At 41.6% G+C, this 20510-nt stretch overlaps 1 protein-coding gene across 2 annotated transcripts in view; it reads left to right on the top strand.

Annotated features, from left to right (window-relative positions):
- The window catches only part of IQGAP2 (IQ motif containing GTPase activating protein 2), a 314063-nt gene that overhangs the window by 170751 nt on the left and 122802 nt on the right, over positions 1–20510 (top strand). For both annotated transcript variants that reach the window (XM_086323182.1, XM_086323183.1), the window contains exons 5-8: positions 2885–2961; positions 17023–17090; positions 17441–17554; positions 18392–18570. In XM_086323182.1, the coding sequence (XP_086179308.1) occupies positions 2885–2961; positions 17023–17090; positions 17441–17554; positions 18392–18570 (438 nt within the window). The remainder of the gene's footprint in view (positions 1–2884; positions 2962–17022; positions 17091–17440; positions 17555–18391; positions 18571–20510) is intronic.

Genomic DNA, 20510 nt, shown 5'->3' with positions numbered 1-20510 from the left:
AACTGTAGTACAGAATTAAATTGGCGTTGGCGTATGAATGTTAACTAGACTCAGACTTTGTTCAGTGTTCACCAGTGAGCATTCATGTGTGTGTGTGTGTGCGCGTGTGGGTGTAGTTCAATCCATGAACAGACTTCTGTGACCTCTACCAGAATCAAGATACAGATGCTGCAGAGAGGCTGGCCTCTACATCACGCCCCTTCTCCAGCGCTGTCCCCTGGCAGGCCCCTAATCTGTTCTCGTCTCTATAGTTTTGTCATTTTGAGAATGTTATAGAAATGGAATCATACAGTAGGTAACCTTTTGAGACTGACTTTTTCACTAAGCATAATGCCCTTGCCATCCGTAAGGTTTCCATGTGTATCAGTAGCTCCCCTTTTTGAACTGCTTACTCAGCTATTTTAAAGAAATTATTTAAAAATGGTCCAGCAAGGGGATAGGCTACTGACTTATTTAGGCCTGTGTTGTTTTTAGTATTAATCCAGGTTTGCAATTAAAAACACCCCCACAATAAAAACAAAGAATTCCTTATGAATGCCTATTTTTAATACATTTGTGCCAATACCTGTTTTAACTCAGTTCATTTTATCTTGCAATGGTCAATGTTGATCTATTTTATTTTGCCATTTTTAATTAAACTACTTTCCCCTCTCCTAAAATGTTGAGAACATTGAATGCTATTCCTTTCTGGGAAGTGGTTATCATACAGAATTCATATTTCTAAATTGTGATTTAGTAAGTATTAGCAGAGTGTTGAGTGGTAACCAGATTAAAAAAGAAAGAAATTCAAATGCCGTTTTTCTGTATGAGGCTGTATATGTTAGTTAGGATAATTTTATTATGTTTGAAAGATTTGATTTAAACCTTCTCAAGTTGTGTGTGTGTTGGCCACATTTATTTTGATTTTAAGCCGAACAAGTGATCCATGCAACAGATTCTATTTTAATCCTGATGTTTATTATGAAATCAGTGATATATTACTTTGCAGTAATGAGAAGCCAACAGTATACTGAATTGACTTAGATGTATTAATAAATTCCTTCATGCATCAATATGAGCTGCCCACTCTGTGCTCAGCTTCATGTTACACACTGGGGTTTCAATGCTGAAGAAAATGGTGAACTATAAGTTGATCCCATCTCCTTGATAAAGGAAGACATGTTCATAATGGTTTTCCAAGAGAGATACCAGTATAAAAGTTTCTTGTTTAAAGAAGAGGGGAAGTTACAGTTGTCATCTGCTTACCTGGTAGAACTTTTAAACCTGGTCATATTCTAAATGGGGAATCCTCTTCCCATTGATACTTTAACAGCAAATGTATTAAAGGAAACTTAGAAAGACCTTTGAAATTTCATAGACTACAGATATTTCTTGAAGCACTCAGTGACTATACATTTTATAGTTCAAGAAACTTTGCTTTTCTCTTGGCTTCTTTCAGTGTCCAATAGAAAGTGTGCTTGAGTGTCAAGTTCTACCATATGGTATGCAATTTTAGTTTTTATGTCAAATTTTATAAAATATTTACCAAAAGCAAGTAATGCCAATATGCTTCTCTTAGGAGCTTCAATCCTAATTATTCATTTTTGGTGCCATATTCTGAAATCTGTTTCTTATTAGGTTTTTAGTTTCAAGCTCAAAAAGCATATCAAGGTGCATTAAAAGTTTTAGTGTTCAGATTTTTCAATCTACTACCTCCATTCATAGATGGTTATCCAAAAGAAGTAATCAGGTGTGCAGAAAAAGCAGGGATGTTTATTGTAGTGACTATAATAGGGACAAATTTGGGGGAAAAAACGTTCAACCATGGAGAACTGGTTAAATTATGGTTCAAAAATATGAAGGAATCCTATGGATCTACTAGAAGTAATGTTCTTATAGACTAATGAAGGGAATGGAAAACAATCATGCTCTGTCAAGTGTTTTAAACAGGCTTATAATACTTGCAATTTGGTTTTCAAATACCCACATGCTGCTAAGTCGCTTCAGTCGTGTCCGACTCTGTGCGACCCCATAGACGGCAGCCCACCGGGCTCCCCCGTCCCTGGGATTCTCCAGGCAAGAACACTGGAGTGGGTTGCCATTTCCTTCTCCAATGCATGAAAGTGAAAAGTGAAAGTGAAGTCGCTTAGTCGTGTCCGACTCTTAGCGATCCCATGGACTGCAGCCCACCAGGCTCCTCCGTCCATGGGATTTTCCAGGCAAGAGTACTGGAGTGGGATGCTATTGCCTTCTCCAAATACCCACATACATAAATGTAAAAAAAAAAAAAAAACAACAAAAAAAACAGAGACATACAGATAAAAGACTTGAAGAAAATATACCAAAATGCTAATAGTGACAGTCTGGAGGTAGGTTTATAAGTGTTTTTCTTTCATACTTTATCTACTGTCCAGATTTTAATCGGTAAAAATGGATGTTTTTTCTCCTTAAAGTAGTAACATGGATATGTGTGTGTGTTGTATGTATATACATAAATGTTTACAGAACTGTGTAGCCAAGTTCTTAACCGTGTAATAAAATGATTTCAAAAGGACACCCTTCTCAGGCCAGGGGACCCCTGGGCAGTCACAGGAGTGACTCTGGTACAGAAAGCAAAGCCTGCACGGGCTCATGCCTTGTGGAGTGAAGCTGCCACCCAGCCCTGTGGACAAAGCCTTCCTGAAGTGGCTGACTGTGAATCTCCGTTGAGCCACTAGGAGGCGCTGTCAGGCAGGGACCTGATGCAGTGATTGGTCCACATGGAAAACATGAGGCACAACTGAGATTCCCCTTCATTTAAATAAATACAGAGCAGCAAGGACAATCAAAAGAGGGTCATTTGGGGAGTTAAAATAATTGTAAAAAACGGCACCTAATAAATACATTTTTCCCTTTTGTTTTCCAGATATTCTACCCGGAAACAACAGATGTCTATGACCGGAAAAACATACCAAGAATGATATATTGCATTCATGCACTGAGGTGGGGAAAAAAATACAATTAAAAATCTAGAAAGTAAATTTAAATAAAACCACAGTTTCAGTTTTAAAAGAGCTCTTTTTCCTCTTTTTAGAGAGCGCTCTTTAAAAAAATAATAATCTGAACTTTTATTTTTAAGACTGAGTTCTAAATTTGCTGGTAAAAAATTAAGATAATTGTCATATAACAATACTTGAACTTGAAAAACATTTTTCCTTTTTTTTAAAATCCCATTTCAAAATAGAAAACCAGAAAAATGAATGAAAGACCTGTGAGTATAATAAGGAGAAAAATTTAACAGAAATTTCTAGGAACCTAATAATAATGTGCTTTCATAGTCTTGAGTTATACTACTTTACAAATATAGCTACTTTACAAACTACTTACTACTACTTTACAAACACATCAAATGAGCAGCTTTAATGGTTATACATTTGATTGTGATACTCTTAAAATCATTAGTTTGGCTCAATTCTTAGCATAGATTAATAAAATGAACTATAAAAAAAAAACTTTTGAACTTTGGTTCAGTAGAACTTGTACCATAAGGGTAAAGAAGAAACTAAAATTAGTCAAATCATGATACATTCATTTTTTAAAGCATTTGTTTGCTATCTTAACATTTTTGAGGGCTTCCCTGGTGGCTCAGATGGTAAAGAATCTACCTGCGATATAGGAGACCCAGGTTTGATCCCTAGGTTGGGAATTTTTTTTTCATGTTAAGCTTCTACCAGTCACAGAGTATTTCTTACCTTACTGGAAGAAATGTGATTTTTAGATGGTTGCAAAAATGATTCTAAAAATCCAATTTGTGGCTGTTGTCTTGAGTGCACACAGGTAATGACTGAAAGACTTCGTGTCTGATTAAATTTTAAATTTCTTTTAGAACATCTGCCTTGTGTTTGTATCACTGAAAGTCATTTTCCTGGCAGAGTATTCAGCCTTGAGGTTTATATTAACTTCTTTCTGGCTTCCTTCCTCTCCAAAGGAGAAGATTTTTATAATAATTCATTGCAATATTGGATTACTAAAGATTTTTGATTATGTCAAATAATTTGCCTCCCCCACCCCATCACTTATGAGATTTCTTTGGAAGATGACAGTTGCTTGAAATACAGACCAAATGTAGGTGCCTATCCTATGATTTCTTTTGACTCCAGTGATTTAGAACAACTGCCGGAAAGAATGCTTCTGTGCCTTACCCCCTCTTATGTGGCTAGGATATCATTGTTCCAGGTTTTCTAAAAGCTCTTGGTGCCCACGTGCTCGTTTTGATGAATATTATCAAATGCGTTGCCCAACATTCTTGGTCAGATGCTTTTCAGAGCCTAGAATCATTACTTAACACTTTGTGACCTGCTAAGCCAGCCATTAGTTAATCATTATCATATCCATGCATCTGAGGGAAAAGTGTTAGTTGCCCAGTCGTTTCCAACTCTTTGTGACCCCATAGAAGGTAGCCCGCCAGGCTCCTCTGTCCATAGATTCTCCAGGGAAGGATACTGGAGCAGGTTGCCATTCCCTTCTCCGGGGATCTTCCCGACCCAGGGATGAAACCCAAATCTCCTGCATTGCAGGCGGATTCTTTGCTGTCTGAGCCACCACGGAAGCCCATGCGTCAGGGTGCTAACCTCCCCATCTGTAGCCTGCTGTCTGTAAGGTAACACTGATTTCCTGAAATACACACCTGAGGTGTTAAGTAAGCAGCTTATAAAGAAACGGTGCGCTTGGTTCTTTTCTGGTGACGTCACTGTTGTACGGAAGTTACAGAGAACGGCACAGAGGCTTACAAATGTGTGCCTGCCATAGTTTGAACAATGGCTTGAGCAGCTTGGTAAACAAAGAAAAGGCAACTTCTTGCTACGTTGCCAATTGCATGCAAATGTTTTTCTCAAGTATTTAGACTATCTTTCTCGGGTGTTCAGCTACTCATCATGGAAGACTCCATTAATGAAGTGGATTCCTGCCGAATGTTCCTCACCAGATCTGACCTTAAGTAGGAATTTTTAAAGCAGGATCTTGAAAAGCAATATTCAGTTAATAAACAGCATTCCCTGGGAGACTCTCCTTCACTTTTCTCTGTTATAAACTTCTTGTAGAAAGTTAAAGTGTTAGTCCCAGTCGTGCCCAACTCTGCAACCTCATAGACTGTAGCCCACCAGGCTCCTCTGTACATAGAGTTCTCCAGGCAAGAATATTGGAGTGGGTTGCCATTTCCTTCTCCAGGGGATCTTCCCGATCCAGGGATCAAACCCAGGTCTCCTGCATTGCAGGCAGATTCTTTACCCTCTGAGCTACCAGGGTGCTCCTTAATCGGGCATGGAGAAGTCTCAGGTGTATCTAGTAGTTTTCTATCAAAACCCCTTCCTGCCGTGGTTTAGAATGCGGTCAGTTCCTCACATGAGGCTGATATTCTGTTGTGTTGGGCCAGCCTCTTTTGGAAGCTGGGCAGCAGCGCATTTTCATAAGGACCGTGGGTTTGCCCTCACTGCGTGATTAGAAGTGATGCTGAAAAAGAACCGAGATGTCCTCAGCAGTTATATCCTAGCTGCAGGTACAGCAGCATTGCTGGTGTAAAGGTTGTCATTACCTGCCAGGGAATTAGGCAGGTCAGAAGTTCTGTTATAGATCGGGAGCCAGGCAGAAAGATTCCCCAGGCCTGGAGGCCTGACTGATCTGCAGAGTTCATCCCTGGCCCTGCCAACTTGTTTTCTCATCTCTGTCTTCTTGATTTGGGTTTAACAGCCTCATTAAAATGCCCTGGGTTCCTGCCCTTGCTTCCTGCTTGTGTCTACTTTTCCCTTTTCCTGCCTGCCTCGCCTTTCACTGAATTTCTGACCCCGGTCCCCAGGCCTCACTCTCTCAGTTCAGCTGGGTGTTCTCAAGCCCAGACTCCAGGCGGTGTTAGCCAGGCAGCCCCACAAGGAGTCCTGAACCTCTGGGTCATGCAGACCTACCTAAGTGATGCATGTCCTCATGTTCTTTTCAAAGAAATGTCTATTATCTTTTCCTTATTTGAAATAAAAAAGTGTTCACTGTGGAAAACATTGGAAAATTTGAAACTGAGTCCCCCTAAACCAAGTTCCTCTGGCAGGTTGATGGTTCACCTCTCTGTATAAAACTTTCTTTTCCTATACCTGTTCCCCCTTAAGATTAAGGAGTCTCAAAGAAAGGGGAGGGGGCATTAAAGCTGAGCAGGGATTAAAGCCCTGAGGGGCCTTCCTAGACACAAAAGCCCCTCCGTGTCCCCTGTTTCTTGTTGGAAAAAAAAGGGCGGGGGTGGTTAGTTTCCTAGGCCTTCCCCCAGTTTCAAAGAGCAGACTCAAGTAGTAAGTGATTAGGGTAATAGTCCCAGGACTCTTCCTCCTGAAGGAATATAGATCATCTCTGGGTCATTCTGTAGAAACCAAGACCCTCACCAGATGGAGGATTTGACTACATGCTGAGCACATGCGTTGTGTGTAGACCTCAGACCGACTGGAACTAGAAGGCTGAGCTTCCCAGAACATCACCCTGTTACCTCACCACCAACCGGTCAGTGGTGACCCTGCATCCTAGGTCCCTCTCCCCTAATATTGTCTTTACAGCTCTTGCCTGAAAGCCACTGCCAAGTTTGGGTCTTTTGAGCACAAGCTGCCGGTTTTCCTTGCTAGGCCCTGCAACAGACTTCTCTGCTCCAGGCGCTGACGTTTCAGTACCAGATGACAAAGACTGTAACTATTTTGGTGTTTTGGACTTAAAATGTATATGTGGCATGTGGCTTTATTTAGAATATTTTAAACCTATTCAATAAAAGGAGCCACCTCACGGAATGAGAACCTTGCTAACAAGAGCTGATAGTCCCGCCCCCCCCCCCACCCCCCTCTGGTCTGGAGGCCTTCTAACCATGGAGAAGAACACTTTTTACCTGTTATTTATTGCTCAATGTATTGAGCAACTGTTAAATGCTTAAACATTAGCTATAGAGTTGAATTCCTTTAAGTAAATAAATTTAGTAGACTGCTTTTTTGAATATCTCAAATACCTTAAAACACAAGTAAAATGCCCAGATACATTATTACAAACTTAGTACACTTAAACTTATTCTAAAAGATCCACACTGCATGTTTCACTTGTAGTTTCGTTATTTAGCCACTGATTTCGATGCATTCTAAGGCTATAGCAATGGCACCCCACTCCAGTACTCTTGCCTGGCAAATCCCATGGATGGAGGAGCCTGGTGGGCTGCAGTCCATGGGGTCGCTAAGAGTCAGACACGACTGAGCAACTTCACTTTCACTTTTCACTTTCATGCATTGGAGAAGGAAATGGCAACTCACTCCAGTGTTCTTGCCTGGAGTATCCCAGGGATGGGGGAGCCTGATGGGCTGCCGTCTACGGGGTTGCACACAGTCAGACACGACCGAAGTGACTTAGCAGCAGCAGCAGCCCCAGCAAGGCTATAAAACTTTGAAACCTACCCAGAGTTCGCATAGTCACTAGAAACAGAGTACCTCTTCAGGGACCAGGTTACAGATCTGGTTTCTGACCAATCATCGCCGGTCAGAACACGGTATCGGTTTGGGTTCTTCTCCTAATGTGAGTCCAACCTTGGCCAGCAGGAATCAGGCTGAACTTGATTTGCAAAATCAACCAGACCTTGTAGTATTTGGCTTTCAGGTAGGTTTTTATTTCCCACTCAGTCCCCACCCTCTGTCACTCGAAATGGTTTGCTTTCATGTCTCGCTTGGCCAGTGCTCCATAGCCCATTGTCCTGTCTTCATGATGTATTGGCCTGGTCTGTTAACATTATTAAAGGTTAATGTACGCCCTTTGAATATTTTCTTGAAATCAGTTGGGCATTCTAGAGGTTTCTCCCCCAGGAGATGAGGGGTAGACTCTGCCTGATGCTCTTTGGGACCCTTTGGCTGATAGCATCTCGGATCCTGTTTCTGGACCCTCTCTCTGCTTGGCCATTGAGTGCAACCATCAGTACTGTGCCCTCTTTTCGCCTGGCTGTTTTTGTCACGTCCTGTGCCCCTCCGTCTGTTCTTATCTTGGGATATTCCCTTGGTTTTCTCGACTGTTTGTCTTACTCAGAGTTCCTGGTCTTTACTTTTTCCTGTTGTATAAGAGGTACAAAAACAAGCACATATTTATACACTATAGACAGACATAAGAAAAAACAAAGCACCTGTATTTTAACAACACTTCCTAGCTTGTTAAAATCCATATAAATATTATGCGTGTCTTATTTTATCTCTGCGTTACAAATTCCTTTTGGTACACTTTATACCAGGCTTGCCTGCTGGCTCAGGCAGTAAAGAATCTGCCTGCAATGCAGGAGGCCTGGGTTTGATCCCTGGGGCAGGAAGATCCCCTGGAGAAGGAAATGGCTACCAACTCCAGTATTCTTGCCTAGGAAATCCCATGGACTGAGGAGCCCTGAAGGCTACAGTCCTTTGAACATCATTTTGAACTCCAGGCCTTTCTCTGATTAAACAAGATTTTTTCTTGCTGTTCATTTGCTCAGTCATGTCTGACTCTCTGCGACCCCACGAACTGCAGCACGCCAGGCTTTCCTCTCCTTCACTAACTCCCGTAGTTTGCTCAAACTCCAGTCTTCTCCAGCACCACAGTTCCAAAGCATCAATTCTTCAGTGCTCAGCCTTCTTTATGGTCCAACTCTTACATTGCTACATGACTACTGGAAAAACCATAGCTTTGACTGTATGAACCTTTGTTGGCAAAGTGATGTCTCTGCTTTTTAGTATGCTGTCTAGGTTCATCATAGCTTTTCTTCCAAGGAACAAGCATCTTTTAACTAACCAAGACGTGTCTTTTTTGATGGACCAAATTGCTTCAGTTTGGTCCTGGGAGCTCTTTCTGGCCAACTCCTTTGTCCTTGTAGCACTGTCCCTGACATTTCTTTGAGATATCCTTGCTGTGTGGCCACAAGCAGATTTTCCAATCTTTCCCTGATTGTGTGCTCCGTCGAGTCTGACTCTTTGCGACCCCACAGACTGTAGCCCGGCAGACTCCTCTGTCCATGGGATTCTCCAGGCAAGAATGCCAGAGTGGGTTGCCATGCCCTCCTGCAGGGGATCCTCCCAACCCAGGGATCAAACTTGGGTCTCCTACGTCTCCTGCAGGTGGGTTCTTTACCACTGCACCACCCAGGAATCCCCTTTAAAGTTGTCACGTGTTTGTAACAATTTTCCTTGCTTAACACATGAGGCTTCTGGATTCAGATTTTCTTACTAAATAAAGTTTATTTGCTGGTTAAGATTCTACTACACTGAGCACAAGGTAAACACATGTCTGCCTCTCCTCTGTGTAAGGATGGCTGTTCCCACCGCAGAGTCTGTGGTTGCTGTCCAGCAGTCATGTCTTCAAATGCAGTGAAGACGCCAAAATAGCACCCATTCAGGGCTTGGATTTATGAAAATGGCTGCGGCAGCCCCACTTCTGGTTGACCAGCCGTTCCAAGTACCCTGCGCAGTTTGTGAAGAAGGGCTCCTCTAGTAGGTGAACTTGAGGAACTGGTTCAAAGGCAGGCTCGTTAGCAAAGCAGCTCAAGCGGTCCAGAATCTTCCTGCAATGCAGGAGATTCGGGTTCAATCCCTGAGTTGGGAGGATCCCATGAAGTAGTATACTCACTCTACTGTTCTTGCCTGGAAAATCCCATGGACAGAGGGGCCTGGTGGGCTGCATCAATAGGGTTGAAAGGAGCTGGAGGCCACTGAGCACACAAGCACGCAACACACACACACAGTAGTGATGCTGAAAACAGACCGACACCTACTGAGCCTTCCATTACATGCCTGGTGCTGGTCCAGGTATCCTGTTACAGGTATAATCTCACTTAATCCTCATGACATACGTTTTCTGTACAGTTATTCGTCTCATTTTAAACTATGGCTGGCCAAGATCATACAGCTAGTAAGGGGCAGAGTTGGGATTCAGAACCAGGCGGGATGGCACCAGAACCTACAGTTACTTAGGCAGCCAGTCGTTGTCCTCAGAAGGGAGAATATTTCCATCCAACTAGGAAAATTAAAAGAACAGTGGCATTAGACTTGAACTTCAGCACAGGTCTCTAAGCTGTTACATTTAGGGTAGTTTAAAAGGAAGCTTCCCCAAACTTCAGAACGGGAAGGACCTTGAGATGTTGAGTCCGGTTTATTTCACCGATGAGGAAATTGAAAGATTGGTTTATATGAGTCAGAGTCACACACTGCAATGTGGCCAGGCTGGGGCCAAGATCCAGAGCTTCTGACTCCAGTTCTCTCTTCTTCCTAATCAGCCATGAGGCTTTGATTTACAGACATTCATCTCCCATTTTACAACATAAAATGAACTGTGCATGATGTGATCCAGAAAAGTTGAAATAAACTCAGCCTTTGCCTTTTAAGTTTGCATTTTATTACTGTAGCACCTCTTAACGCATATATTCAAAGTAGTAGGAAAAAAACTGATAGTTTTTTTTTTTTTTTTTTTTTTGCTTTTTTGCTTTCTTTATTGCTTCCTTTACTTGAACTGATATTATTAGTGCAAAATAGGAGCACATGGGCCAATGAGGCTTTTGCTACCGAAGGACAGCTCCTCGATTACTGGCCTTTTCTTAGCAACATACATGCACTGTAGCTTTTGATGTGATGAAATGCTAGCCGTTTCGTGCCAAGTGCTTTATTATACGTGGAAAGTGACATCAGTCCCTCAGCTGCCTTGGGAATGCTCTTGGCTCTTTGTGTTGGTTGTTAGGCACTAAGGTGCTTAATAAATTCAGCCTTGAAGAGCTCTCAGAAATTGGTGATTAGACAGACTTTTGTTTTTTAAACATTAAGACTGGGTTTCCTATATACTTCAGGTCATGCCCTCGTTTGAATCAAAATGCTTAGAAAGGAGTGGGCCACTGTTGCTGATTCTTTGCAGCATGGGAATCCAGAATAAGTACTTTTCCTAGTAAACATTTGCCCCTTTGACTAATCTGCTAGGACATACCTCCCACATAGAGATTTAGTATATAAACTCCCGCACTGTGAAAAGTTATCTCTTCAAAAGTAAAAGTTTAAACTTCAACCTCAAAGATAAAATAAACACTGAAAATTGAAACCAAATAAAAATATACCTTAACATTAAAAAATACATACTTTTGGTGAAAGTATGTAAATGAAAATGAGATTTCTACCTGATCCTGACTAGCACACGAAAATCTGGTTTGAGATAAATCTGACTCAAAGATTTTTGTATCCAAAAGGTACCTGACTTCTCAGCACCATCTTGTGGTAACTTTTAAACTGGGATGTTTGCTTGTGAGATTTATGTTATACAGCATAAATGGAGAAGTAAAAAGTATAATCAGAAAGTCTTCCAGTCTCTTTAATACCGTAGGGAAACATGAACACTTTTGTTTAGCGTAACTAATTTAGCTCATATTACCAACAAACCTCTGTTTTGTGGAAGCCTGAGTACCTTATAGGGACAGACAGTTGAGAGTAATTAAATGAAAGACCAGATATCTCCAGAAAGGAGATACAGTGGAAACAGTCATGTCAGGCTCGTCGGCCATGGGTGTCTTAGTCTCCTTACAAAACTGACATGACGTGACTAAAGTAGTAGGAGTTTCTTTGATATATAATGTTATTATTTATTTTGGGCTGTGCTGGGTCTTTGTTGCTGCATAGCTTTTTCTCTAGCTGCGGTGAGCTCCTCTCTGGTTGTGGTGCACAGGCTTCTCACTGCAGTGGCTTCTCTTGTTGCAGAGCACAGATTCTAGAGCCGGGGGGCTCCAGGAGCTGCAGCACGTGGGCTCGGTAGTTGTGCCTCCTGGGCTCTAGAGCACAGGCTCAGTAGGTGTGGTGCGTGGGCTCAGTTCCTCTATAGCACATGGGACCTTAATGGCTCAGGAATCGAACCTGAGTCTCCTGCACTGGCACGCTGATTCTTTACCACCAGGGGATCCTGTTGCTTGTTTGTTTGTTTTAATCATCTGTAGTAAGAAAGAGTGCTATCCATTGACCGGAAAATTGAGGTAACTCAGAAGGAAATGGCAACCCACTCCAGTGTTCTTGCCTGGAGAATCCCAGGGACAGGAGAGCCTGGTAGGCTGCTCTCTATGGGGTCGCACAGAGTTGGACATGACTGAAGCAACTTAGCAGCAGCAGCAGCATGACAGAAGGCAAACAGATAGGACTGGATTGACTGAGAAACAAAACAGAGGGCCACAGCTCAGAAACCGTTGAGTTGTGCAGCAAAGCTTGGAGCTGCTGTGGGGTTTGGGGGTTTTTATGGGAAGAGGCGAGCCCTAAGCCAGCATAATTTGGATTAGTTAGACCTGCTGAACCTACTCATCCTTCCCCAAGACAAGTGTAGATGCTGATGGCAGGGTAGCACACCAGTGCCCAAGAAGACACAGGGAACCCCAGTCTAAGAGGATAAGACAGTGAGCACCCTCTGGGCATCAGCCTCCTTGTTCCTCTCCCATCTCCCTAAGGCTGGCTTCTGTCACGGGATGCTTGTGGTTTAGTTGCTAAGTCCTGTCCGACTCTTGTGGCCCCATGGACTGTAGCCCACCAGGCTCCTCTGACCATGGGATTCTCCAGGCAAGAATACTGGAGTGGGTTGTCATGTCTTCCTGCAGGGGATCTTCCCAACCCAAGAATCGAACTCAGGTCTCCTGCATTGCAGGCAGTTTCTTTACCAACAGGGCTACCAGGGAAGCCTCTGTCACGGGGACCTGCAGCCAACAGTGACAAACAGTTGCAAGTCTCAGACCTCAAGATGAGCCCCAAATCAGGAAATGCCAGACATTTGAAGGAAACGACAGCTCTGAAAGAGGAATTACATTCAACAAACAGAACCAACACCCAGGGAACAAATGAAAATAGTCAAATACGTGCACGTAGTGAGTAATTCATTTCGTCTACTTAGTAAATATGCTGATAAATAGCAAAACCAAAGATAAAACTAAGAAAGAAGAAAACTGGATACAGATTAAATTAGAAAGTAAACTAATAAAATGTATTTACCTAAACTTTTATTGCATAATCTGAAAATTTAAAAATGCATCTAAAATTCCAGATTATCTCAACATTACATAGGAGGGGAGATAGAAGTGGAAATATATTAAGGATAACTGATATTCATTAGCTTAGCCTTTGATGCAAGAATATAAATTTCAAGTATGTTAAAACTAACAATATTATTATAATATACATAAATATACACATTAAATATGAAATTACTTTATGTATAAAATTTATTAGAAGAGATTTGATGGGAGACTCCTAGTTAAATTTTACTGTCACATTTTCAAAGTTTTTCCCATTCAATTACTTTTATACTTTTTTTTTTTTTTTGGTCAACTTGTTCAGGTGTATTTTTTAATTTAGTTGTAAAAGGGGATAAAACTACAAATCAGGAACCATGAAAGAATGCATACAGTGGTATTTTTTTTGATCATTTATGGATCTATTTTTATTTTTTCAAGTATGGCTTGATTTTACTTTCCTAGAATTCTTTTGTAACTACACCCCTGTCTGTTTAATTCTGTTGAATTTTGTTGTTTCTGTTACAGCCAGAAGTGTGTGACTAGGTTGACATTTTATTTGGTCCAAGTGACATGAGGTCCCTTTTACCTGGCATATTTTTTCTTGTGTAATAAATTGAGAATTGGTTCATAAAATATTATGGTTTGGGAAATGTCAGCATCCTAGTTTTAATTATAATGACTTGCTGCTGCTGCTGCTAAGTCGCTTCAGTCGTGTCCAACTCTGTGCGACCCCATAGACGGCAGCCCACCAGGCTCTGCCGTCCCTGGGGTTCTCCAGGCAAGAACACTGGAGTGGGTTGCCATTGCCTTCTCCATTGTGTGAAAGTGAAAAGTGAAAGTGAAGTTGTTCAGTCGAGTCTGACTTAGTGACGCCATGGACTTGTTATATCCCTGATAATCTCTAAAGACCTAGAATTTAAACTAAGAAATGCATCCTGTCTTTCTAGCTTTAAATTATGAATACATAATGTCTATTTTACATTGAACGATGTTCAGAGTCTAATATGTTTTTCCCTTGTGAATAAGATACAAATATATTGGAATTTAGTAGTAAAATTACCGTATGTTTAAAGTGTCATTTGTCCTTTGGTTGTTGTTTTGAGGGAAAAGAGGGGGGAAAAAAAAAACAGAGAAAGATAAATCCCCCCAGAACACAACCTTTAAAATTCAGAAGTTCATTAATATGCATTTCCTGGAAGAAATTGAAATGGCCAATATGTGTATGAAAAATGCTTACCCTCACAATGAACAAAAGGAAATGTGAACTTTAATGACATTTTTGGCTATCAGATTGGTGAGGTTTTCATGGATAGAATCCTCTGCTCTTAAAGGGACACAGAAAATGGCATTTTCACGGATTGATGGTGGAGTGGGGCCATGCCCATCACCTGGGTGTTAGTTCAGTTAAACACTCAGACTCAGGACTGTGTGCCGTAACCATGTCAATTAGCAGATGCTCAGAAGGAAATACAGCCTGCCAGCAGGACAGCATCAAGCGTTTGCTCTGCAGTGGGGGGCTTCTCAACTCTCCATGTAGTTGTCCACACAGCCATTTAGAACCTGTTCTCTTTGGTGCCCTGGGTGATAACGTGGGTGTGAAGTTATGAATGAGACTAACAGTGGTAGTTACTGAAGGCTCCCTGGCTGAGCACCTCAGTCCCCAGGAGCCAGTATGTATTATAGCAGCTCCATAGCATGGCTTGGAGAAGGCAATGGCACCCCACTCCAGTACTGTTGCCTGGAAAATCCCATGGACGGAGGAGCCTGGTAGGCTGCAGTCCATGGGGTCGCTAAGAGTCAGACACGACTAAGCAACTTCACTTTCACTTTCCACTTTCATGCATTGGAGAAGGAAATGGCAACCCACTCCAGTGTTCTTGCCTGGAGAATCCCATGGACGGAGAAGCCTGATAGGCTGCAGTCCATGGGGTCGTACAGAGTTGGACACGACTGAAGCGACTTAGCAGCAGCATAGCATGGCTTCCCAGTTTCCTACAAGTGTGCCAGTTACAAGAGTCACTGAACTCAGGAACACCTAAGCTGTGTATAGCCTACTAGGTATTTATGATTCCTTCTAGTCAAGATGCAATTTGCCAATCAAGGGTTATTTTTCTCCTAAGCAATGATGCTTAGTAACATGGTTGTCAGTATACATTTATTGGGCACCTGGGGGAACAGAGCTTGAAACTGAACTGAAGGAGGGCATATTCTGTTGTAGAAGGGAGAGGAGTTTCATTAACTCTTTGCTCACAGAGAATAAATGTATAATCTCTTTTTAAGTAGACAATTTGATAATATATATTAAAAGTTTTGTGTATATATCCTTTCAATTTGATAATTTTCTTTGCAGGAATTTATGTGATGAATAAGATATATGCATAAGTTCAGTTCAGTTGCTCCGTAGTGTCTGACCCTTTGCGACCCCGTAGACTGATGTGCCTATATAAGTAGGTTCACTGCAACATTATTTATCATAGTGGATAATTAATGATCATCTAAATGCTCAGCAATTGGTTAAGCAAAATATGGTACATTCATATTATAGAATACTGTTTGGTGGCTCTGATGGTAAAGAATCTGCCTGCAGTGTGGGAGACCCCGGCTTGATTCCTGGGTGGGAGAGATCCTCTGGAGAAGGGAATGGCTCCCCACTCCAGTCTTCTCGCCTGGAGAATCCCATGGACAGAGGAACCTGGTGGGCCACAGTCTATGGGGTCACAAAGAGCCGGACGAGACTAAGTGATTAACGCTTTCACTTTTTTCATGTAAATTTATGAAATAGATATTTCCAGAAACAATATTAAAATGATTTATATCAAAGTATTTACTGTTTAACTCTGAATGATGGTTTTCTATATATTCTTTTGAAACCATGGATCAGTAATTTTTAGCTTTGATCACATATTACTTTTCTAAGTGATTATTTCTTACAAAGATCGAAAAATTTAATTTCAATGGATACTGCTTACACTGATGAATCATGCATTTTAAGAGTTTTCATTCCATTAAGAAGGCTTGATCTTGAACTCTTTTAATGAAATTTTGTGTTTATAAACTACTCAGATCTGTCTCATCAACATTTGAAATAAGTCTTGAAATACTCCAAACTGTCAAAATCATTCTCAGTTCATTTTCCCGTATACTGTATTTGTAATTCTAACGTCTAATTAAAATTTCCTAAGTTATAAGTCTATCAGAACTGATATTAAGTGAATACAGAATTTTTAGTCGGGTTGTAGAGTTGATCTTGGGGGGCTGGGAAGGTTAAAACACATGTAGTTCAGAAACTATGGCTCAATGCTTTTGAGGTGAAAAGTCACATAACTAAATATTTTCATCCTCTTTGGTAGAATTTAGATGTCAGACTCTAGCTTCTTTTGTCAGATTACAGGCAGGTTAGTTGTGACCATCATTGCTTCCTATTGAACTTTTAAAAAATATGTACACATTTCTTTGCATTTTCCGCCTTTTTAAATATATCCACGTCATAGTAATATATCCAGTCATAGTAATATATCCACATCGTGGTTTGTCTTTAACATCTTTCCATCTACGAGTAGTCTTGCTGCTCTGTTTATTGGTTCAGAATGTATAAAACAGATAGTTCTCCAAGGGGGTATATGGTACTTGGAGGCATATATAGGTATGGAAAGGAACATATAATTTCAGCTCTACTTTAAGCAAAATGAAGTCATGTAATATCCAAAGAAATGTTTCTTGCATTTGTTACTTGCTGTTTTGTGTTGTGTCCCTTAGCCTGCTTATAACTGGATGATTAGGTTAGTTCGCCTGTGGACGTGCTGTGTAGTTCAGAAGACCAGTTTTCCAGACAGTGACTGGGACTCTAGTCCTAGTCCCAGTAGGGGCTGTGTCACCCTGGGACTCAGTTTCCTCATCTGTAAGATGCATGGATTAGCTGAGATCGTCTCTTAGGTGTTTCTCAAATAAAAAGACCCTTAAGATGTATGTAATTTCTAGCTCTAAGATTTATGATGATGAAGTTTCTGATAGTTTTATGGTTTCTCTTTCAGTTTATATCTGTTCAAACTAGGAATTGCACCCCAGATCCAGGATTTGCTGGGCAAAGTAGACTTCACAGGTACTATTCTTTATCTTGATAATCTTTTACAGTGAGGTTATTAAGAACATGTATAAAATTAAAAAAAAAAAAAGAAAATGCAGCGATATTTTTTTTTCATTTTGATATTGATTCCCTTTTTGTCCTTTCTATTGATCAGAGGAGAAAACTTGCTTATTGTCTTTAGGCTCTGCCAAGTGTCTGTTTCCTCACCTTTGTGAAATGAGAAAGGGAGGCTGGCTTCTTTCTAAGGCTCTTCTTTAGAATTGACCCCGTGTTCTTGATGAACACATTTCTTGACACAAATACCCTCAGTCCTGCCTCCATCTCTATGGCTTTCATTGATTTTTTTGGCTGTTGTTCTTTTTCAGAGGAAGAAATCAGTAATATGAGAAAGGAGCTTGAGAAATATGGAATACAAATGCCATCTTTCAGCAAAATAGGTGGTATTCTGGCTAATGAACTGTCTGTGGATGAAGCTGCACGTGAGTTTACTTAAGATTCAGACTTGCCAACGGCATGAGACTGACCTATTCTTGATTTTGGTTATAAGAAATAGGATATTTAGAAGATATTATAAGCACTCTAAATTTTTTTATAATACGTATTATATGTAATTGACTTGAGCACATCAGAATATAACCAAATAATTGACCTTGGACTCTAGACATCTGCTTGTACAATGCAATTTAAGAAGTTCCAGAAATATCTTTACTCTCCCAAACGTTTCTCTGCGTTCTTTGTCCTTAGATTTCAGCAGCAGGGTACTCACTGCTGGGAATCTTTCCATGTTGCAAGTTAAATTGCAGTCGTCTCTTGAACACATGATACTTTCAAAGTGTCACCCTGCGGACTCCCAGTGGTTGCCATAGTGTTTGATTCACATTCAATGCAAGTTGAATAAATGAATGCTATGCTATGCTAATGCTATGCTAAGTCACTTCAGTCGTGCCCGACTCTGTGTGACCCCATAGACGGCAGCCCACCAGGCTCTACCGTCCCTGGGATTCTCCAGGCAAGAACACTGGAGTGGGTTGCCATTTCCTTCTCCAATGCATGAAAGTGAAAAGAGAAAGTGAAGTCTCTCAGTTGTGTCCGAATAAATGAATAGGGATCATGTAACAGATGCTGAGGACCTAAGATAAATGAGCAGGGGGGGAGGTTGTCTCACGGATGTGCTGTGATGTGTCTGAGGTTCTATTGTCTGAATTCTTGACTGGACCCCACGGAAGAAAGTAAAACTGCTTAAGTTGTGCCCCGTCGGTACACCTGTCCGTGTTGGCTTTTGCTGATAAAGTTCTTTTTTTCTTTTTACTTTGCAGTGCACGCTGCAGTCATAGCCATTAATGAAGCTATTGAAAAAGGAATCGCTGAGCAGACCATTGTAACGCTAAGAAACCCAAACGCAGTTTTGACTTTAGTGGATGACGATCTCGCACAGGAATATCAGAAGGAACTCTGGGAAGCCAAGAAAAGAAAAGAGGAAAATGCAAGGCTGAAGGTATTCAGTTAGATTCTGAGTGCTCAATACAGTAATAAGCATGGTTATGCATTGCTAGTTTGAAAAAGCTTTAATGTTATGAGGGATATTTTTAAATCCACTGGCTGTGGTCTCTCTAGCCACAGGCTATTGGTTTGGTGAAGTATAAAGGAAAAAGAAGACCATATCCTCTGTAAGGAAATTAGGTTTTCTTTTTTGATGAGTATTACAGGTAGCAAGGATGAAAGATCATGTTGAAAACTTATCAAGAAGGTGTAGAAGGAGCAGTTAAAGATTTTCCCTAGTTGAATAGCACCAGCAGACCTTGTATTAGGTGGCTCACCTTCAGATTTATTACTAGAAGCTAATCATTGAGTGTGGTGAGGTTAGAGAAGATGCTTTTGAATTCGCTTTCCTTGTATTTTCTCCATAGTTTGCCCTCATATTTGAAGAAGTGAGTTCCCTCCTTGGAAAGTCAGCTCCTGACCCTCACTTTATATTTCCTGCCTCCTGTCTTACGGAAAACTTTGCACTCAGATTCCACTTCCTCACCAGCTTTCCCCTCCTTAAAATCTTGCCATGTCAGCTTCAGCTCCGTTACCAAAGTAGCCCCTTTATCTTCGCTTTTTCTCAGGGGATGGCATTGGGCACACTTGCCCCACACTGCCCCTGGCCTTAAACTGCCTGCTTCGCCACCCCCCACCCATGTTTTCTGGGCCTCTCTGCTGCTCTGGACGTCCTCTGCATCTCTTCACATCTCTGCTTGTTCCTCCCCCTAAATGTGGAGAGCCTTCAACATCTGACATTAAATCACTCTTTTCTCTGCACTTCCTCCATTGAGCTCATCTACTTGTTGAAGAACTCAAGCTGTCAGCTTGATGCCCTCATCCCTTTGCCCCGCCCCATCAGGAAGATGCTCGCCCCTACCCTACCCTTCTCAGAAACATGCCTTATACTGACTTCCCTTTGGAATGACCCCCACGCTGTTTCAGAACTCTCTTTATGCCCTCTGTGTCCTGGGCATCACTACCCTGTGCCGCCTTTACTTGCTGGGCTGACCTCCATCCGCCCCCCTTCTCATGTCACCACTCCTGCCTCAGCCCTGCCCCTCCTGACCTTGTCTCAGGGCTCTTCCCCTTGGGTTCCCTGGCTTCCTATCATTTTCCAAACCAAGCCCTCTCCCAAGTTCCAGGTTGCAAAATTGGTCTTTAGCTACAGATCTGATGTCATCCCACCAGAAACCTCCCCTGATTCCCTGATGCCTACTGAGTCAAGCACAGGTCCTTCTGTCGGCCTCAAAAGATTCCAGCATACCCAACCTACCTCCCCATCTTTGTGGCTAACCCAGGACACGCACTCTGACTGTAGCCCTGACACACCAAGCTTTCTCACCATTGTGATCAAATCCTGTTGCCTACATCCTTCTCTCTCTTCTCTCCCTTGAACATTACTCTCTTCCTCCATAATGATGATGAAAGTCACTCAGTCATATCTGACCCCATGGACTGTAGCCCACCAGCCTCCTCTGTCCATGGGATTCTCCAGGCAATAATACCAGAGTGGGTAGCCATTCTCTTCTCCAGAGGATCTTCCTGACCCAGGCATCAAGCCCAGGTCTCTTGTGCTGCAGGCAGATTCTTTACCATCTGAGCCACCAGGGAAGCCCTCTCTTCCAGGCCCTCCTCAGTTGTTGTCTCTTTTTAAAATTTTTCTTTCCACCTGTGTACTTCCCTAGAATATATTTTGTTCTGCTATATTTGTTATTTATGTTCTTGATTTTTCTGTTAGACTGAATCAAATGGCCAATATTCAGCTGGTTTTGATCTACAAAAAAATGGCAGTATCAAGTGGTCCAACCTAATGTTTTCCACATTAGACAATTAGGGCTTTACAGAGAGTCACTGGGTCTGTTGTTCATTTTTGTAACCCTTGCTGGCACAGCTAACCTTGGCTCTTCACAG

The sequence above is a fragment of the Bos grunniens genome, chromosome 10, assembly GCF_055505025.1.
Source record: "Bos grunniens cultivar Pamir isolate PY7600 chromosome 10, Bosgru_T2T1.0, whole genome shotgun sequence".
Taxonomy (NCBI): domain Eukaryota; kingdom Metazoa; phylum Chordata; class Mammalia; order Artiodactyla; family Bovidae; genus Bos; species Bos grunniens.
The sequence above is the reverse complement of the archived record's forward strand: the minus strand, read 5'-3'. Positions and strand labels throughout refer to the sequence as shown.